Source organism: Lepidochelys olivacea, assembly GCF_965140295.1.
Source record: "Lepidochelys olivacea isolate rLepOli2 genome assembly, chromosome: 13".
Classification (NCBI taxonomy): Eukaryota; Metazoa; Chordata; order Testudines; family Cheloniidae; genus Lepidochelys; species Lepidochelys olivacea.
In genome coordinates, this window is record NC_140423.1 from 3,957,842 (window position 1) to 3,978,214 (window position 20,373).

General features: G+C 44.8%; 1 protein-coding gene across 2 annotated transcripts in view; it reads right to left on the bottom strand.

The window, feature by feature from the left end:
* The window catches only part of GMEB2 (glucocorticoid modulatory element binding protein 2), a 40,766-nt gene extending 23,117 nt beyond the window's left edge, over nt 1-17,649 (bottom strand). Inside the window, exons 1-2 of one of the 2 annotated variants that reach the window (XM_084646143.1) lie at nt 17,631-17,649; nt 6,951-7,144 (exon numbers count right to left, since the gene is read on the bottom strand). In XM_084646143.1, coding sequence (XP_084502269.1) covers nt 6,951-7,081 — 131 coding nt within the window. In that variant the 5' untranslated portion in view covers nt 7,082-7,144; nt 17,631-17,649. Of the gene's footprint in view, nt 1-6,950; nt 7,145-17,167; nt 17,273-17,630 lie in introns of those variants that run through there. The other variant, XM_084646142.1, reaches the window with a different exon arrangement.
* Nucleotides 17,650-20,373: the final 2,724 nt, after the last annotated feature.

Below are 20,373 nucleotides of genomic sequence, written 5' to 3' on the forward strand. Positions count from 1 at the left end.
ATCAAATCCTAATGAAGAAAATAGGAAGGAACACAAACTCTGGCTAGTAAGTTGTAAAAGTATAATACGGCAGGCCAAGAAATAATTTGAGAAGCAACTTGCTAAAGATGCAAAAGCTAACAGTACATAAGAAGCAGGAAGCCTACCAAACAGGCAGTGCAACCACTAGATGACAAACGTGTTAAAAAGAGCACTACTTAAGGAAGACAAGGTCATTGTAGAGAAGCAAAATGAATTATTTGCATCGGTCTTCACTGCCAAGCATGTGGGGGAGATACTCTCATCAGAGGTAATCTTTTGGGGGGACAAATCTGCAGTACTGTCCCAAACTGATGTGTCAATAGAGGAGGTTTTAGAACAAACTGTTAAATTAAACAGTAATAAGTCACCATCAGATGGTATTCACCCAAGAGTTCTGAAGGAACTCAAATATGAAATTGCAGAACTAAGTGTAGTATGTAACCTATGACTGAAATCAGCTCCTCTACCAAATGACTAGAAGGTAGCTAACATAATGCTGATTTTTAAAATGGACTCCAGAGAAGATCCTGGAAATTACAGGCTGGTAAACCTAACTTCAGTACTGACAAATTGGCAGAAACTTTTTAAAAAACAAAAACCCAGAATTATCATAGACACATAGATAAACACGATTTACTGGGGAAACAGTCAACACAGCTTTTGTAAAGGGAAATCATGCTTCACCAATCTATTAGAATTCTTTGAGGGAATCAACAAGCATTTGGATATGGGTAAGCTAGGATGTACCTGGATTTTCAGAAAGCCTTTGACAAGGTCCCTCACCAAAGGCTCTTAAAGCAAATTAAGCAGCCACTGGATAAGAGGGAAAGTCCTCTCATGAACTGGTTGAAAGACAGGACACAACGGGTAGGAATGGAAAGAGCTGAACAGTGGGGTCCTCCCCTTAGGGATCTGTAACTGGGACCTGTGCTGTTCAACATATTCATTAATGATTTGGAAAAGGGGGGAGGAACAGTGAAGTGGCAAAGTTTACAGACAGTAAAAAATTATTCAAGATAGTTAAGGCCAAAAGCAGACTGCAAGGAGTTACAGAAAGATCTCAAAAAACTGGGTGACTGGGCAACAAAATGATTAAATTCAACATTGATAAATGCACATCGGAAAAAATGATCCCAACTACACATATTGAATGGTGGGTTCTAAATTAGCTTTTACTACCCAAGGAACAGATCTTGGACTCAATGTGGATAGTTTTCTGAAAACTTCCACTCAGTGTGCAGCAGCAGTCAAAAAGGCTAACAGTAGGTCAGGAACTATTAGGAAACAGATAGAAAAGGAGGAAAAAAATGTAATAATGCCACTATATAAATACATGGTTCCTGAATACTGTGTCCAGCTCTGGTCTCCCCATTTAAGAAAGGATATAATGGAAATGAAGAAGGGCAACAAAGATGATCCAGGATAAGGAATGACTTGCATACAAGGAGAAACTAAAAAGATTAAGGCTGTGCACCTTAGAAAAGAGATTACTAAGGGTGGATACGCAGAGCTCTAGAAAACCATGAATGGTGTGGAAAGAGTGAAAAGGGAAGTGTTATTTACCCTTTCCCACAATACAAAAACCAGTTGTCACCGGATGAAATTAATAGGGGGAGTATGTCAATACAGAAAAAAGAGGAAATACTTTTTGACACAATGTACAACTAGCCTGTGGAACTTATTGACATGGGATGTTGTGATGGCCAAAAGTATAACAGGGTTCAAAAAAACTGGATAACATCATGGAGAATGGGTCCATCAAAGGCTATTAGCCAAAATGGTCAGGGAGACAACCTGGTGCTCAGAGTGACCCTAAGCAGGAGTGGAGGAGAGGGATGAATTGCTCCATAATTGCCCTGTTCTGTACTCTCCCTCTGAAGCTCTGCTACAGGCTACTGTCAGAGACAAGATACTAGACAAGATGGACCATTGTCTGACCCAGTATGGCATCTCTTATGACATGAACCTGGTCATGTCATGAACTGGATATGAACTCACTCCCAGGTGAGTGCCCTAACCACCAGGCAATAGAGTCACTCAGTCTTTCTCTGGCCCTATGACTATTTAATTATTTATACTCAGTGGAATAGCTTCAACAGGAAAGAGCCCCACATCAGAATATTCTATAGCTCAGTGGTTAGGCCACTTACCTGCTGAGGGAGACCCAGGTTCAAATCTCTTGTTCACATCAGGTAAAGTGGGGAATGGAACTTGGGTCTCGCACATTTGTAGGAGAGTGGCCTGACCACTTATAAAGGAGGTGCACACACCCCACAAATTATTCACCCAACTCAATCCCTGACAACCTACATCAACAATTCACTGGCCCAAATAATTTTGACGATGACCTGCTGCAGAACATGCTTATTCTGTCTGTATCGGACTGTCACATGTATGTTCAGCATGAAGGATCGTTTTAAGTCAAGTCATGCTCCAAGCCTCACCCACATATACATTTCACTTCCTAGGTAGTGCTGTGCTTTTCTGAAGTCTTGCTAGGCATATGGCAGGCCTGCAAACCTGCAGAGTCAGAACTGCAGATGCTGAGCTGACACATACAGGGAAGACTGTTCGAGGAGTAAGAGTCTAACACCAGGGAAGAAAGGAATAATTGTAATTCAATAATTCAAGTTTGCCACAGGATTCCTTCCCAGCAATTTGTTAAATTTATCTAGGGGAACAGCCAAAGTACCATTTTAGTTGGACCTGCCTTGTGGTGGTTGCAAAAGAGAGACAGATCTATCTCTTACATACAGAACACCAGTACACCACGGGCCTCATTCAGATCTCTCTCACATGGGTGTAAATTAGGAACAAAAACCAGTGTATGCTAGAGAAAAGTCAGGTTCTATACCTTCTATTACTTTTAGCGATTACTTTTGGCAGGGAAAACTAATCCAGCTGCATCTTAAATCCCAACCTCTAATAACCTTCAACAGTCTTTGAGACAATAACTCAGGACACTGTTGAGGCGCCTATAAAATGATATTTTCCCCACAGAGGTTTAACTGGAAGAAAAAAGGCACTTGAAATGGAATATACCAATTTTCCTTCTCTGCTTCGCCACACCCCTTTCTCCCCCCCCCATCCCCCGTTTCTGTTCCCCTGTGCAGATGCAGGACAGTTGTGTACCTCAGCAGACAGAGGTGGGTGGGATGGGAGAGTACTCAAATAAGTTTCTCCAGTTACAACAGCGTGTCCCACCACCAAACAAGTATTTGCATTAGGTGGTTGTCATGACAAAGCTGTGGGAGGCAGCCGCTGCTCACATTTCATCAGACAGGATCATTCAAGCTTCTCCCCAGAAGGAGCCATAAACCAGAGGAGGAAAAAACAGTAAATGGCAGCAGACTTCCCAATCTATTTCAAAAAAGAGATTGTTTTGGTGAAAGAAATCTGTTTGGAGCCAATTTCATTGTAAATATGAAAATGAATTTCCTGCCTGCTGAAAATCCAGAAGCTCTGGAAGCACCAACATGTATACATGCTCTGGGTATAAGCCAGGGAAGTGCCAAGGAAAATTCAACCAAATAACATGAACAGCCCTTCACTACTTAGGACTTCTGTGTATAAACAGGCCATTTTCATTTTGTGAACACAGAGAGTTAGCCAATCTAGGAAAGTCTAGGAAAATAAGGAATGAACACAAACCAGGCAGTACAGTATCTAGAGTATCAACTTAAAAACTGATTTCAAACATGAGAAAAAACTACATTTTACAGCCATTCCAAGTTCACTGTTACGTAGGATTTTGAGAAGCACAACTCTGTTCTATATCTCGGTAGTGTTTTTGCTAAGGGCCTATTAGTAATTACCCTGGCGCTGCTGAAAATTACAGAAAGAAGGTCTCTGCAGAATGCTGCTAAAATCCTGGACCCAAAAATACACATTGCGAACAAAAGATTTTGCTATATCACAATATGAAAACAGTTGTGGATCAATTTCCTGACATGGGCACACGGTTCAGTGAATAAAACACTGATTTAGTCACCTGTTTTCACTCCCAACTGATTCATGTCCACCTTAATGTGCACATCTCTGAAAAGTGACCACTTTAAAAAGGTACTTTTTCATTTAAAAGACATTTTCCTTAGGATTTGTGCACATATCTGCTTCGTGTCCAAAAACGGTTTGTACTGCTTTTCTACTCTAACATAGAACGAGCTGTGGATTCTATTCTAGTTTGAGTATTAAACAGAATTACCAATAATTCCAATCATTACAGCTGAAGAGTCCCACTGAAGATAGCAGGCTTATGAAGATGTCACTGAGTGCATAATTTGAAGACAGAGGAGTTGCACAGATGCCATTGAGGTCCTATTGGTTGCAATGATGCAGGAGATCGAAAGAGCACAGTGACTCTCTCCAAGATGAGTTTGTAGGGATGAAAATTAGAAGCAGCATCCTTTTACTTATGAACTACATGTTTGAAGTGGGGCGCTGATGGGGGGACTGCTGATGTATTAGTGTGGCTCTTCGGCAATGTACATTGGTAAATTCTGGCTCCTTCTCCGGCTCAGGTTGGCCACCCCTGGTTTAGAAGACTTCAGCTCACACCAGAGGGGATGGTGGTTCCTACTACTAAAATACACGCAAACCAGCAGGACACTGTGTGATCTGTGTTTGAGGAGTTTAGGAATAAGATGGCATGGGGACTGTATTTCCAATTACCTCAAGGATAAATGAAGTCAATGGGAATTTGGAATGTGCAAGGAATGCAGCATCAGACTCTCAGAAGCTAATCCAGTTATCTCAGCATGGTCTACCTATACTATAGCTGAAGCACTGATACATAAAGGACTTCAGCATCTAATAGACTCTTCACTTCATTAGAAATATAATCCTGCCTCTATGTCCAGCACTACAGTGAATTATGGCCTTAACTTAATACAAATCTATGCAAATGCACACCCTGTTGATGCAAATTTTGAATAAGAGAGAGTTAAGTATTCCAGTTGCAGGTTTTGTTAGTGCATTATGCTTAGAGGGACAACGGTATTAATCCAAGGTAGCTGGTACACTGTGTTATTTCAATCAATTTCCAGTTTTTTTAAAATTAGATCAGCATAGGATCATTTAGAGCTATCTATAGTTATTTAATTTTTGTTTCAACCATTTTGTTTACTTGAAATGATTATTAATTGCATTTAACAGACATTTGCTGACCTGAAAAAAGAAAAAGAAGAGGAAAAACAAAGTAAAAAAGATGTAAAACTCAGTACACACATGGATGCCTACATGTTTAAAAAAAAAAAAAAGAATCCTGCACTAGCAAGGAGACTGGCTCTGTCTAGGTATTTATATGACCTTCAGCCCCGGTGAACATTATCAAATTTATCCTCAGTATCTGTGAGGGGTAGGAAAGTGCTATTATCCCCATTTCACAGATGATGAACTAAGGTACAGAAAGACTAAGTGTCTTACCCACAATCACACAGGCAGTCTGGGCACAGCTAAGAGTTTAGCCCAGATCTCCCTTGTCCCATTCAAGTGCCTTAACCATAAAACCTCCCAGCTTCCTCTCTAGGGATAACCTAGCATGTCTTTTCCATCTCTAAAATATATGGGTCTCAAGTAATGATACTGTAGTAGAAAAAGAAGAGTAAAAGACTCAGCAAACATATAATGTTTCCACAGCAGATGGACCACAGCAGATGGAACTAGTGGTCAATTAACTGCTGCTCAAGAGAAGGCCCCCTCTCCCTACCTTATTACTTTGTATGTCTTAGCAAGTAAGCATAAGGGTGATTCAAGGAGAAAACCCACTGGAGTCCTCTGCACTGTTCCTAATATGAAAAGGGACACTGTGACACCTATTTGATGTCAGCAAAATGCTGGGAGGTGAGAGTGTGGGATTGCAAAAGGATCTCCTCACATGATTTCATGGAGAGGAGAGTGCTGTACCCTGTATTCTTTCCCCACTCACCCAAGGAAAACAGCAATATTTACTTTAACTTTTTTTGCTTTAATTTAAAGCCATTTGTCCATCTTGAATGTTTGGGAGGAGATATCCCCCTTTGCTTCAGGGCCTGTCTGCATTACAGTTTAAGACATTCCAACAACTAACAGTTTCCATGGCCAGTGTGGACATGAATGCATCACACTCCCCTCAACCAAGAACTGTGTTTTGAAACCTCGCTATAGTCTCCATCTGTGCTACAAAAATGAAAGAGCTTAACAACAGTGATTAAACTCTACTGTACCAGAACCAAGCTATAATACAGTTTAGTACAGCATGTATGGATAAGACCAACCAAACTCAAAAAATCAAAGCATTAGCTCAAGCAGAAGCCTAGTTTAGTCTTTGCAGCAATTCCTACAATATCAGGCAATTTGGTTGTCCCCTGACCCAGATACAACATGGCTTGGGCCTGCAAGGTAGATAAAACCAAAGTGATTTTTACCATGGCCCTGAGGCTCATGTCAGGTCAGCCAAAATCCAGGATTGTAGCAGAATATGGTTAAACCCTATTTGGGAACAGTGTATGCTACAAAACCAAACCATGTTTTAACAATGTCAGTGTTGTAACAGAAGTTCCTTCAACATAGTAAAAATTACAGTGTAGACAAGACATTCAGCTAAAGCCTAGTTTTAACCCAACTTGGCCACTCCAAAATTTAACAGCTGTTGGTAAACCCTGTTTTTCTGGCTACATATACTTGGCCACAGATAATCAGGAAGGGAATATGGGGATTATTAATCTAACTCTACTTGGTTAGCATGGTATCCAAGGTGGTGGGGGAAATCTTGGTCCTCCCTTGTCAAGGAACAAGTCAAACAACCACAGCACAGGCAGGATCATAAGGGACTGATTCTCACTCCTACTCTGAACCCTGTATTTCACAGGTATTTGATGTCTGCTTGGGTTGAATATTAAAGCCCCAACCTCCATGTCACTTCTATTGCATATGGTGAAACCATTTCTTACCCATGTTGAGACAAGTTTGTGGTCACTAGCACAGTTTTCACTTCTTCCACACCACTGCCATCAACCACATTGTCAGGTGTCGTTACCACGACCACCTCCTCCATGTGAACGCTCACATCTGGGGTTGCCATGGTTAGGCAGGAGAACACAAAGATCACCAGCTGCGTGGAGAGGTCCCTCCGTGAACTGGTTTCCTGTCAAAAAAAGAAAGACCAAAAATGTGATACATGAGAAGATTCTCACTAGTAAAAATGGCTAGAAAGAGAAGAACCAATACAGAAGAGGACCAAGGCCTTCTCAAGGATTTCACAGGTATATCCTGCATCCCAAATAAAATATTAGTAATTCCCATCCCACTGGTTCCATCTTGAAAACAGTTTAAGTGAAGAATATAAGAACCATAAGATGAGATATTGGAAAACGTACCAGGTCTATGCATAGGAACCCAAATACCTTAGTACTGGGTGTAGGATTTTAATAGGCTTTGTTGCTGTTGTGTGGTTGCTACTTCAGAAGCCATTTGAGACAACAAAATTACATGGTAGCTGAACTTCTCCCAGTACTGCCTACGTTCATAAAGTGAAACAGGAGAGGCCAGACCTTGCATTCTTTTGGCCCCATAAAATGGCACCCTGGGAAAAAACATTCAAACAGTAGAGTCTGCCCCGTCATTGGTATTTATTAATGTAACTATTCACCACAGGATATCTTCAACTGGCTAGCTACTCCTGACACTAAAGAACTATTGATCAGCAAGCTATTGTCTGAGCATTGTATGCCTTGTGACAATTGGACTGCGTTTTGTAATCTGAGGCTCTTCCCTGTTGTTATTCCTTCCTCCCCACATCTATTTTACAATGGGGAGCGAGGTTGATGCATGTCATCTCCTGCTCCCATCTGGACTGTTATTGAGTTGCAGCAGTCATAGTCTTCAGGGCTCTGATACAGCCCAGCATCCTCTTTGCCCGCATCCATGGCACTTCAGAACATAGGAATTGTTATACCAGGTCAAACCAATGGTCATTCTAGCTCAGTATCCTGTCTCTGACAGTAGCCAGTACCAGATGCTTTAAAGTAAAGTGCAAGAATCTTCATAATGATTACTTTGTTGTGGGCGAAGGAAGCATTTTCCTAATTCTATCAATTAGGAGTTGGCTTCAAAGTGCTAGCAACTTCAAGCAAAGATACCCCAGAATCCTCTTTAGTGGCACTAAAAGTGTTTCAAAACAACAACCCTTGCTACTCTGTTTGGAATATACCCTCAATCTATAATGTCTCTCTTTTCTTGTTACTTAATGTCTTGTGTGAATGTCAGTGAAATTATGTTTAAAACTTTGTTTCCTATTTTAATGTGCTTAAAACTTTTACACACTACACTTTTCACTGCCTGTTGTGAGCAACTTTACCCTCTCTCTTCCCCTCTCCCCTTGAAGCTTGCCCACTATCCAGTCACCACAGCTCCTAACTTCCTTATGCCAGCCTCAAAAGCCCTAGGTCTCCAGCCCATCTCTGCTCCTGCCTAAGGTTTCTCCACTGTTAACACTTGCACATCCTCCTTCTCTGGTACACTCCCAGAAGATTCCTTTATTATTATTAGTTATTATAATTTAACATTTATACTGCGGTAGCATCTAGAGTCCCACCAAGTCAGGGCCCCATTGTCCTTGGTGATTCCAAAATCTGTCTCACGGTATTCCTGTAAGGAGCAGAAGAGAGTGCCTTCAGGTTTCTGGAGGTCATAGTGATTTCTGTACACTGATTCATGGAAAGCAGTCAGCTCCAGGATGTAAATGAAATTCCTTCCATTCCCAGAAGTTTTAGCCCAAAACAAAACTTTGCAGAATCGGAAAGCATAAAGTGACAGAGAAAACTGTTTTCAAGTCAGTGTTTCTAAGGGATCAGTAACAAATTTAAGAGAAAAAAATATTTTTACAGTTCTGATTTTAATGTTGATGGTGTCCCTTTAAAGGCACAATTGTCTCAGCTAGCTCTTGCTTTCTCATTACTGGCTTGCTTCCTAGCTGCTGTTGATTGAAGGGGGAAAAAGGACCCTCTGAAGAATCAGAAAACTTCTCTGCCCTACTAAATGTATCACCACAGGGAATCCCTCTGTTAGTTTCACTGATATAGACAAGATTATGTTGAGCACCTACACACTGCTTAACACTTTCATTATTCTGCACTGCAGTGCTCTTTGTTAGAAAGTCTGTTCACATTATTATACATGGTATATCTTGGTATTATGGTAGACTGCACTGCAGAAGTGATTTATTAATGGTACTATTTACCATTCAAAGTTCAGTTCTACTCTGAAATCTGGCTTTGCGAAAATGGCATATTCATACTCAGTGGATCTGCTCCTTTGGTGCATAGAGTCTCACTTTACTTACCAAAGTTATTACAACAATCATCCCTGCAGAACCAATAACTTCAGTTTGAGAGAGTAAACTTGGATATTTCTGGTTCATGTACCACGAAAAAACTATTAACTAAGTTCCAATTGTAGGGTCATGTGTGTAACTCTACAGGCTTAAAATTACACTATAGTTTACACTTGTGCAAACCCACAAGAGTGCTGCATACCAAGCTGGAAGGGGTTGCAAGTGCTTTGAAGGATAGGATTAAAATTCAAAATGATCTGGACAAACTAGAGAAGTGGTCTTAAGAAAATAGGATGAAATTCAATAAGGACAAATGCAAAGGACTCCACTTAGGAAGAAACAATCAGTTGCACACATACAAAATGGGAAACGACTGCCTAGGTAGGAGTACTGCGGAAAGGGATCTGAGGGTCATAGTGGATCACAAGCTAAATATAAGTCAACAATGTAATCCTGTTGCAAAAAAAGCAAACATCATTCTGGGATGTATTAGCAGGAGTATTGTAAGCAAGACAGGAGAAGTACTTCTTCCAGTCTACACCACGCTGATTAGGCCTCAACTGGAGTATTGTGTCGAGTTCTGGGTGCCACATTTCAGGAAAGATTTGGAGAAAGTCCAGAGAAAAGCAACAAAAATGATTCAAGGTCTAGAAAACATGACCTATAAGGGAAGATTGAAAAAACTGGGTTTGTTTAGTCTGGAGAAGAGAAGACTGAGAGGGGACATGATAACAGTTTTCAAGTACATAAAAGGTTGTTACAAGGAGAAGGGAGAAGAATTGTTCTTCTTAACCTCTGAGGATAGGACAAGAAGCAATGGGCTTAAATTGCAGCAAGGGCAGTTTAGGTTGGACATTAGGAAAAACTTCCTGTCAGGGTGGTTAAGCACTGGAATAAATTGCCTAGGGAGGTTGTGGAATCTCCATCATTGGGGTTTTTTAATAGCAGGTTGGACAAACACTGGTCAGGGATGGTGTAGATCAGTGGTTCTCAAAGTGGTTCGCCACTCCAGGCCAATGGGGGCTGCGGGAAGGGCGGCCAGCATGTCCCTTGGCCTGTGCCACTTCCCGCAGCCCCCATTGGCCTGGAGCGGCGAACCGTGGCCAGTGGGAGCCGCGATTGGCCGAACCTGCGGACGCGGCAGGTAAACAAACCAGTCCGGCCCGCCAGGGCCTTTCCCTGAACAAAAGGGGGACTGGCTTTGAGAACCACTGGTCTAGATAATACTTAGTCCTGCCATGAGTGCAGGGGACTGGACTAATGACCTCTCGAGGTCCCTTCTAGTCCTATGATTCTATGATAACTGTAAGTGAGAGCAGCACTTGCCCTTTAGAAAGCTTATCACTAGTGAAATGCAAGAGCCAGAAAGAATACAGCATGACTTTCAGATACCAACCTGAGCCTGAAAGGCTGACAATTAGCGGAGAAAAATAATTATTTACTTGTGAAGTAAGCAATATTTGACATACTAAATGTGGAACCTCATCATGCCTTTTAAAAAACACAAACCACAATGTCACTTCTCAGAGCAGAGTGACACCACACTGAAGGATGTCATCTTAAACACCTCTGGAACTACTTTCTCCAGGTGCAAAACAGACTGTTGCAGATAGTTTGGATTCTGGGATCAGAGATTCAATTGCAAAAGATTTTAAGTGACAAAACAGGAAACCCCTGAAAGAAGCCCTACTTATTTAGCATGCTCTCTCCCAACCGCCCCCTCTTCTCCACATCTACACTATGCTATACTAAATTACACACACACACACACACTATTTCTATTGCTCCCACGCTGCACACAGGGAGCCAACGGCTTGCCTTTCCCCTCCTTACCAGTCTGAGCATTGGTGCTCACAGCTGCTGCCCTAGCTGTCTCTGCCTTCCTGGTCACATACCCAGTCACTTTATAATGCGGAGAAGCCCAAGCCCTGCCCCTAGAGCAAGGCCTGGAATCCCCTCTTGCGTAAGAACCATAGAGCTCTGATGAATCATCAGCTGCCAGCTCGGGGCAAGTAGTCAGCCTGGGCATGGCTCTGCAGCACACAGGGAGCAGGGCTGCTCCTGAACAGCTCCAGGCCCAGCAGATCCAGCCTCTGCCTGCTGTCTCCTCAGGCTCTCTGTACTCCTGTTCTACGCCTTCTATAATCTCCTGGCTTCTCTTGAACCTTTATTTTACCCATTCATTCTTCTTTCTTTGACAGTGACTTGTGTCTTTACCCAGAGCCCGGCTTTCCAAAATTAAGGCACTCTTTTCTACAAATGGACCCCTATGCTCAGGTAGGGCCCAAAGAAGTCAGCAGAGCTCAGCCCAGAAACAGGGGTCCACACACATGGTGTTTGTTGCAGACTGGAGCCTCAGTTTTATACTCCACTCATCCTACAGAAAAGCAGAGCAGGGGAGAGGCTAAGACAGTTTAAAGCTCCTTACAAGAATAACCTGACCCTCAAGTTGTTTGCCAAACAAAACAAAACAGAAGTTGCCTTGGGTCTTTCCCCTCCCGCCACTTCTTCTTCCCAACCAAGTGTTGCATCCGATGAAGTGAGCTGTAGCTCACGAAAGCTCATGCTCAAATAAATGGGTTAGTCTCTAAGGTGCCACAAGTACTCCTTTTCTTTTTGCGAATACAGACTAACACGGCTGTTACTCTGAAACCAACCAAGTGTGTTATTTTAACAAAAGAAAATTATGTTGCATGTCCCCTCCCTCAAGGACAAGCTGCAGATCTGCTCTGACCTACATTTAAAAATCCTGGGTGTACTGGCTGACCAATATGAAGATGAGAAAGAATTATTCCCTGCTTCAGCTTCCTTGTCAACACTACCAGTTATGCCCCATATGGCACTTTGGGAAGAGCACTACAGTCAGCTATAGGCTTGCTTCCTAAAGGGCAGTAGAGGCCATGGCAATCTGAGCTGTGAGCCACAACAGGAATTTAGTCAAGCAAATGGGCAAATAGTTTTTTCTACCAGTTGGTGCCACTTCCAAACACTGAGGTGGGAGGCCAGTTTTTATTTTCAGCTTCAGATCAGACACAGTTACAACTCAGGCTCAAATCTTCAAAGAGCTGTACATCTGTAAAATGGGGACTGTACTTCTTTTCTCCCACATTTGTCTGTCTTGTCTACTTCAAATGGAAGTTCTTCAGGGTAGGAAATGTCTCTTACTATGCATGTACAGCACCTACCACAATGAAGCCCTGCTCTCGGCTAGAGCCTTTAGTTGCTAGCTAACACCACTAACAAATCACATATGAAAGTAAGAGAATTTGCAGCCAAAATTTCTAAATCGGCTTTATCTCTGCCCTATTATTCCCAGCCAAACTTTCCCAACTAACTGTCAAGACACAGAAAAAGCACACCACTGTCTCAAAGGAAACTCTTTACATTGGGTTTCAAATTGTAACAGAGCCTATTGCTATTTATGACTAGACAACCTTTTATTCCATGCTTTCCCAGGGACCACAACTTTCGGTTCTTATACTATGCTTATCACCATAGTATCTGAGCACCTTCCACTAGTGCATTAGTGCATCTCACATGTCCACCTGCTAACCATTCAGCAATCTGCACCCATCATCCCACTATGGATGGAGACCTCATTCCACCCTATTCACCCTCCCAATATTGGCCAGAGACCCTATGCTCTAGCTACTGTACAATCCAGAGATCAACCACTACAATGGCCCACCCAATGCTGAAGATACTGAATTATAAAACAACTACAAAAGGAGAACTTAGAGTTGTTAGAATCATAATGTAGGGTTGGAAGGGACCTCAAGTAGTCATCTAATCCATCCCCCAACACTCAGGCCGGATTAAGTATGCCTAGACTATTCCCGACAGGTGTCTGTCTAACTTGTTTTTAAAAACCTCAAAATGACAGGGATTCCACAACTTGTCTAGGTAACCTGGTCCAGTGATTAACCATCCTTATAGTAGGAAAGTTTTTCCTAATATCTAATCTAAGTTTCTCTTGCTGCAAACTCAGCTGATTACTTCTTGCCCTTCCCTCAACGGACAGAGAATCATAGAATATCAGGGTTGGAAGGGACCTCAGGAGGTCATCTAGTCCAACCTCCTGCTCAAAGCAGGACCAATCCCCAACTAAATCATGCCAGCCAGGGCTTTCTCAAGCCTGACCTTAAAAATATCTAAGGAAGGAGATTCCACCACCTCCCTAGGTAATGCATTCCAGTGTTTCACCACCCTCCTAGTGAAAAAGTTTTTCCTAATATCCAACCTAAACTTCCCCCAGTGCAACTTGAGACCATTACTCCTCGTTCTGTCATCTGCTACCACTGAGAACAGTCTAGATCCATTCTCTTTGGATCCCCCTTTCAGGTAGTTGAAAGCAGCTATCAAATCCCCCTCATTCTTCTCTTCCGCAGACTAAACAATCCCAGTTCCCTCAGCCTCTCCTCATAAGTCATGTGTTCCAGTCCCCTAATCATTTCTGTTGCCCTCTGCTGGACTCTTTCCAATTTTTCCACATCCTTCTTCTACTGTGGGGCCCAAAACTGGACACAGTACTCCAGATGAGGCCTCACCAGTGTCAAATAGAGGGGAACGATCACATCCCTCCATCTGCTGGCAATGCCCGTACCTATACATCCCAAAATGCCACTGGCCTTCTTGGCAACAAGGGCACACTGTTGACTCAAATCCAGCTTCTCGTCCACTGTAACCCCTAGGTTCTTTTCTGCAGAACTGCTGCAGAGCCATTCGGTCCCTAGTCTGCAGAGGTGCATGGGATTCTTCCATTCTCAATGCAGAACTCTGCACTTGTCCTTGTTGAACCTCATCAGATTTCTTTTGGCCCAATCCTCTAATTTGTCTAGGGCCCTCTGTATCCTATCCCTACCCTCCAACGTACCTACCTCTCCTCCCAGTTTAGTGTCACCTGCAAACTTGCTGAGGGTGCAATCCACACCATCCTCCAGATCATTAATGAAGATATTGAATAAAACCGGCCCCAGGACCGACCTTTGGGGCACTCCGCTTGATACCGGCTGCCAACTAGACATGGAGCCATTGATCACTACCCGTTGAGCCCGACAATCTAGCCAGCTTTCTATCCACCTTATAGTGCAGTCATCCAGCCCATACTTCTTTAACTTACTGGCAAGAATACTGTGGGAGACCATGTCAAAAGCTTTGCTAAAGTCAAGGAACAACACGTCCACTGCTTTCCCCTCATCCACAGAGCCAGTTATCTCGTCATAGAAGGCAATTAGATTAGTCAGGCATGACTTGCCTTTGGTGAATCCATGCTGACTGTTCCTGATCACTTTCCTCTCCTCTAAGTGCTTCAAAATTGATTCCTTGAGGACCTGCTCCATGATTTTTCCAGGGACATGGAGAACAACTGATCACCATCCTATCTATGACAACCTTTCACATATTTCAAGACCCCCTCATTCTTCTCGTTCCTAAACATGCCCCACTTTTTCAACCTTAAATAAGTGCTCTTCTCCCACCCCACCAAGATTTTGGTGGTTAAACTAAGTATTCATGAAAGAAAGGCTCTCACAGCAACAGCTCAAGCCAAAACAATACAAGGAGTTGCTAAGAGAGTGCTCTCTTTCGCTTTCCGTGTACCTCCAGTCTTACCAGCAACCTTCTGCTGGTGGCATCTGACTCAGATGATGAAAAGGAACATGCATCAGTGCACACTGCTTTGGATTGTTATCAAGCAGAACCCATCATCAGCATGAATGCATGTTCACTGGAATGGTGGTTGAAACATGAAGGTACATATGAATTGTTAGCGCATCTGATACGTAAATATCTTGCAACACCAGCTATAGCAGTGCCATGTGAACATCTGCTCTCACTTTCAGGTGAGATTTTAAACAAGAAGGCAGTAAAATGTAAATGTAAACAAATGTAAACAAACTTCTTTGTCTGAGCAATTGGCTGAACAAGAAGTAGGACTGAGTAGACTTGTAGGCTCTAAAGTTTTACATTGTTTTATTTTTGAATGCAGTTATTTTTTGTACACAGTTGTACATTTGTAAGTTCAACTTTCATGATAAAGAGATTGCACTATAGTACTTGTATTAAGTGAATTGAAAAATACTATTTCTTTTATTTTTACAGTGCACTTTCCACTATCACTGCAGCTGTCTGCCTAACCACATGAATGAAAAGAGGGACAAAGAAGAGATGCTATGCTTTAAGAAACCAGGATGTGCGGAAAGATTAAAATTCCTTGGACCTGACCAGAAGGAGCGGTAGAAACCTCCCCTGCCATCCCCAAATACAAATTGCACTCTCTGGAAACAGGCATAGAACTGCTTATTTTGGAACTGCTAAGGGGTTCCATCCCCAACCCATTTCTGAAGAGTATCCAGCCCTGAATTCTGCATCAAATCAGAAGGTACGCAGCAACACATAAAATGCTTGGAAACATTTTGAAACACAGAATTTTAGATTAATTTAATTATTACAGAATCAATAAATTCATTTTAATATTTAATTATGTATCTGTGCTTTTCATGATACCACAGATATTCCAGATCATCACAGTAACCAGAAGGACTTGCCTCAGATACTAGGTCAACTGTATAACAGAAGGGAACTGCCAGTAACCCTGTTTTTTGGGTGGGGTTTTGTACACAACATGCAGTGACTAGGGGTGCACTTGAGCTTTAGGCAGGCTGGGGGAGGGCACAAACTGCACAAGGTGAACATATTGCATGAAATGGTAGGGGAGATCTTGGCACTTGAGAGGTCTATGGGCATGGAGACTACAATGTTAGCAGGTGTGAGAGAGAAAAGGGCTTCCACAGAATGTCTGAGGTACTTTTGACTACAAGATGGTGCACATATTACCTACCTACTCTACACAGTGCCCAAAAGGCATGTTTCCAACTGGAATGATGGCACAATGCATGCAAAGTAACAGGGGCTGGTTGCAATGAAAGGTTACGGGATGCATTTCGTAGAATGCCCGAAGGAGGAAAGAATTTACATGGGGGTAGGGTGTAAACATTGCACATAACACCTAGAGAGAGTGGCGCATTAGCGTGTAAGAAAACGGTACATGCAACACCCAGAAGGAGCGTACTGTAAGGGAAGCGGGTGATATGAACACTGTGCAGGCAATGCCCAGAGGACAAGGGTGTACACACTGCATGCACCAGTCAGAGGCGGGTCTGCTGGCAAGGCGTGGGTGCGGAGACGGCAGGCACTGCTCGCCGAGGGTACTAATCCTGCATACACAAAGGGACGCAAGGTGGTGCAGACAATCCCTTCCCTGTCCGGGTAGGGAAGTGCACAGCTAGAAGCAGGGTGGGGCAAACGCCGCATTCAACCCCCGGAGGGTGGGGGAGGGGGGGGGCTATATCTGGAGGCAGGGGCAGGGCGTCCGTGCACGCGGAGGCGCGCGCGGCTCAGCGGCAGCCGATGCCCGGGGAGCCGGACTGAGGGAAGGAGGGTGCGCGCGCGCGCGCGCGCGGGGGGGCGGGCAGGCAGGCACCGCGCGCAGCCCCACGGCGGGGGGGGCATTTCCACAGGCGGCGCGTGCAGCCCCCGCGCGAGCTGCGAGGCAGCGCCCGCTTCTTCCCCTCCCGCGCGCTGGGGTCCCCGCAGTCCAGCGCGGGCGGGGGCGGCGCGGGCGGGGCGCGCTCACGCTGGCAACGCCGGACGGGGGAGGAGGGGGGGAGCGCGGGGGCGCGCTCACGCTGGCAGCGCCGGGCGGGGGGGAGCGGGGCGGGCGGCCGGGCGCTGTCGCCGTCTCCCTGCCGCTGCCGTAACGTCCTGACGCTCCGCAGGGACCCGCTGGCCGGACGGTGCGTGCGGAGGCCCAGCGGCGGCGCCGGGCCCGGCTCTTACCTCAGGCTGGGGCTCCCGCTGCCCCGCGCAGGCTCCGGCTCCTTGTTAGGCGGCGGGTGGGAGAAGGGGGGAGTCGGGCTCCGGCGCGCGCCGCTCTGCCCCGCGCAGGCGCACGCGGGGGCAAGGCAGCGCTGCTGGGACTTATTTAGCGGGGGCGGTGGAGCCGGCCGGCCTGTGAAATAGGTGCCGGCCTGGCCTAGCGCGCCTGCGCGGCAGGACGTTCTGGGGGGAGGGCGCGGGCCCCGGCCTCGCTCTGTCCCCTCTGTGCTCAGCACAGCGGCGGAGCGCGCGCGCGCGCCCGCCTCTCTGCTCCCGCAGCTGCTGCTGCGGCGGGCTCGTGCATTGGGCCACCTGCCTGTGCATGCTCCAGGGGCACGGGGCGTGGTGCGTTTTGTTCTGGGCATTGTGCAGGCACCTTCCCGCCGCAACTTGCGCCTGCATTCCGTGCGCGCGTGGTCCCTACCTCCTTTGGTGGCTGGTGCACGGATCTCACTTGGTGCACGTTCTGTTTATGAGCTGGCCCTTTCTCCCCACACTCCTTTCCCCCTCCGCATTAAGGGTTTGCATGGTGCTTCGACATTTAAGTGCTAAATCTGCCTGCGTTCCCGTTTCTGCAAGCGTTCTGTGTGTGCACGTGCATTTCCTTTGTGTTTGCCTTCTGCCTGTACATGCATTGCACCTGTGCATGCATCCTGTTTAGGATTGGTGGTGGCTGCAATACGTCGCTCTTGCAGATGTATATTAAAATGTCGCAAACGACCTCACACTCTGGGCCTTACCACTAGAGCTTGCAATGAGGGAGAATTAGTGAACATCTAGTTCCTGGTGGTGGTGTAATATTTTTTATTATAATGCATCTGTGCTAAGACACTCACAGTACTGCACTGATAGTTAAAATAATACACAAACCTTGCTAGTCCAATAAAATTTAAAATACTAAGTTTAATTCAGGTTCTCATACTGCCCTTTTCACCATAGTAGCTGAGCACCTTCCAGAAGTGAATTAAGCAAAGTGACTAATGTTTGTCACGTGTGGTTCTCCCTTCCTTTTCTCTTTTTCTTTCTGATGATTTGTTTTGTTTTGTTTGCCTGCTCTGCTACATGTGTATATATTGAAGGCAAGGTTTAAAAAAGTGCATCTTGCACTTGGAACAGAAGGTGATGACGCCTAAGATGGTTCTTGGATCTTGTGAAGTTTGTTCCACAACCTGTGACTGGCCCATGAGAAAGTTCTCTCACCAGTATAGATGTGAATCCATGTGAATCTATACTGTGAATTATCCATGTGAATGACAGCTCCCTCATGCTTGGCCTGACTCCTGAGAAGTGGTGCTGTCATCAATACCTGAGCATCAGGCAATCAGTTAGGTATCCTGGCATCCAGTCTCTTGAAGATCAGCTCAGGTGAAGTGTTATCACCTTTGAAATACAAAAAAAAAAAGAAAGAAAAAGCCACCCTCCCCCCCACTCCGCCACAAGGCAATCCCACCGCAACCCCAACCCAACTCTGCAATGTCCCCTTCAACAGCCGCTAATAGTGTCTCAAACCCCCTCACACACACATGCAATGCACTTTCATGTTGGTGAGCAGACAGCTGCTGTATTTTCAAAAGTTTTGTTCTGTTACCGCTTAAACTGTGGAAGTGGGAACACTGCAGCATCTTTAGCTGGACATAGAAACTTTTAACGTTAGCTGTTCCAGTGTATTGTGAGAATAATGCAAATCTTTAGACCCATGTTAAAAAAAAACTGGCAGATTAAATTATTTTTATGGCAACTGGAAAATCCATTAAAAAATGGCCAGCCTGGTTAAATACTGGCCAGCTGATCACATTAATGCCATCTGACTAGGGCTCTTATGGGAGGTAGTGTAGAGAGCAGAGAACAGATTTGATATGATCATGGTAGCTTGTGTTGTTGAGGAGAGAAACTGCAGCATTCTTTGTGTGTTGGGGATTCCTAAGGGCTGATGGCTTCATGCACAGGTGTATTGCACTGTTTTAGTCCATCCAGGAGGGGACTAAGGCATGAGTTACTGAGGCCAAGTCAGTGTTCACTAGGATGGGATGGAGTCTCTTAGTTAGCCTGAGATGGTATACTCCTGGGGAAATTCTGCAGCACTGCGCACCCGCAGAATTAATATCCAGTGTGGAATTTTTATTCTGCCCAAGTGCTGCAGTTCTGCCGTTTTCCCACCAGAGGTCACTGTGCGTGGGAACAGACAACTGCTGCTGACCAGCCGTAACAGTCAGCAGCTGGCTGTGTTCATCACGGGGCCCTGCCCGTGGAGCCAGGTTAGGAGGGATGGAGGATATTGGGGGAACAGTGGGGCACACCGGGCTGCTGTGGGGGGTCACAGACTGCGGTTCAGAAGGGTAAGTGGTAGGGACCAACTAGGGCGGGGGCTCAGGAGCTAGTGGGGTGACAGCATTGAGCCAGGGGCTGAATGGGAGAGGGGTTCAGGGATACATGGGGATCGGGGGGGTGCAGGGACACATGGGGACGGGGCAGATGTGCCTGACTGAACGGGAGACGCTTCATGGGGCTGTGAGGATGACACACAGAAGAACCTGGCCCTCAGTGGCCAGCTGTAGAGAAGCTGACAAAAACCAAGGAGAATGAGGTTACTTAGTCTAGATATGCATAAAGAAAACAGTCTCTTGTGATGTCTAAGTGCCTTGCCTACAGTCCTGGGGACGGGAACTAGTTCTAACTTCCTGTGATGTTTTTTGTAAAAATTGCTGAGGCAGGATCAGTGGTATATTGTGGAGCACGTAGAAATACAGAGGCAGCACTATCCCTCCAGTAAGGACATAGATTATTTTCAAAAACAGGAGGATTGTGCTGTAAAGATAGAACTGCCCCTTCTGCAGGCTTCGTGCGCACATGCAGATGTCCTGGGGCCTCAGGCTCATCAGGACTTGGTGCACAAATGTTGACACGGTAATTGGTTCATGGCTATTTTCATTGTCCTTCCTAAACTGGTGTTATGGAAGACTTCTCCATTAGGAAATGGAGTCCCTTATTTCTTATAACATCACCACCCCATGTCTTCCACTCGTTTCAGTTTCTCATCTATAAATGAAGATTCTTGAATTCTGCCACAGTTGTGCTATTTTTAATGGGATCATTAAAAGCTGATACAGTCTAGATGGCGATCCACTTTTATAGATGTTTTCATACAAAGGGGGTAAGATTGTGACATT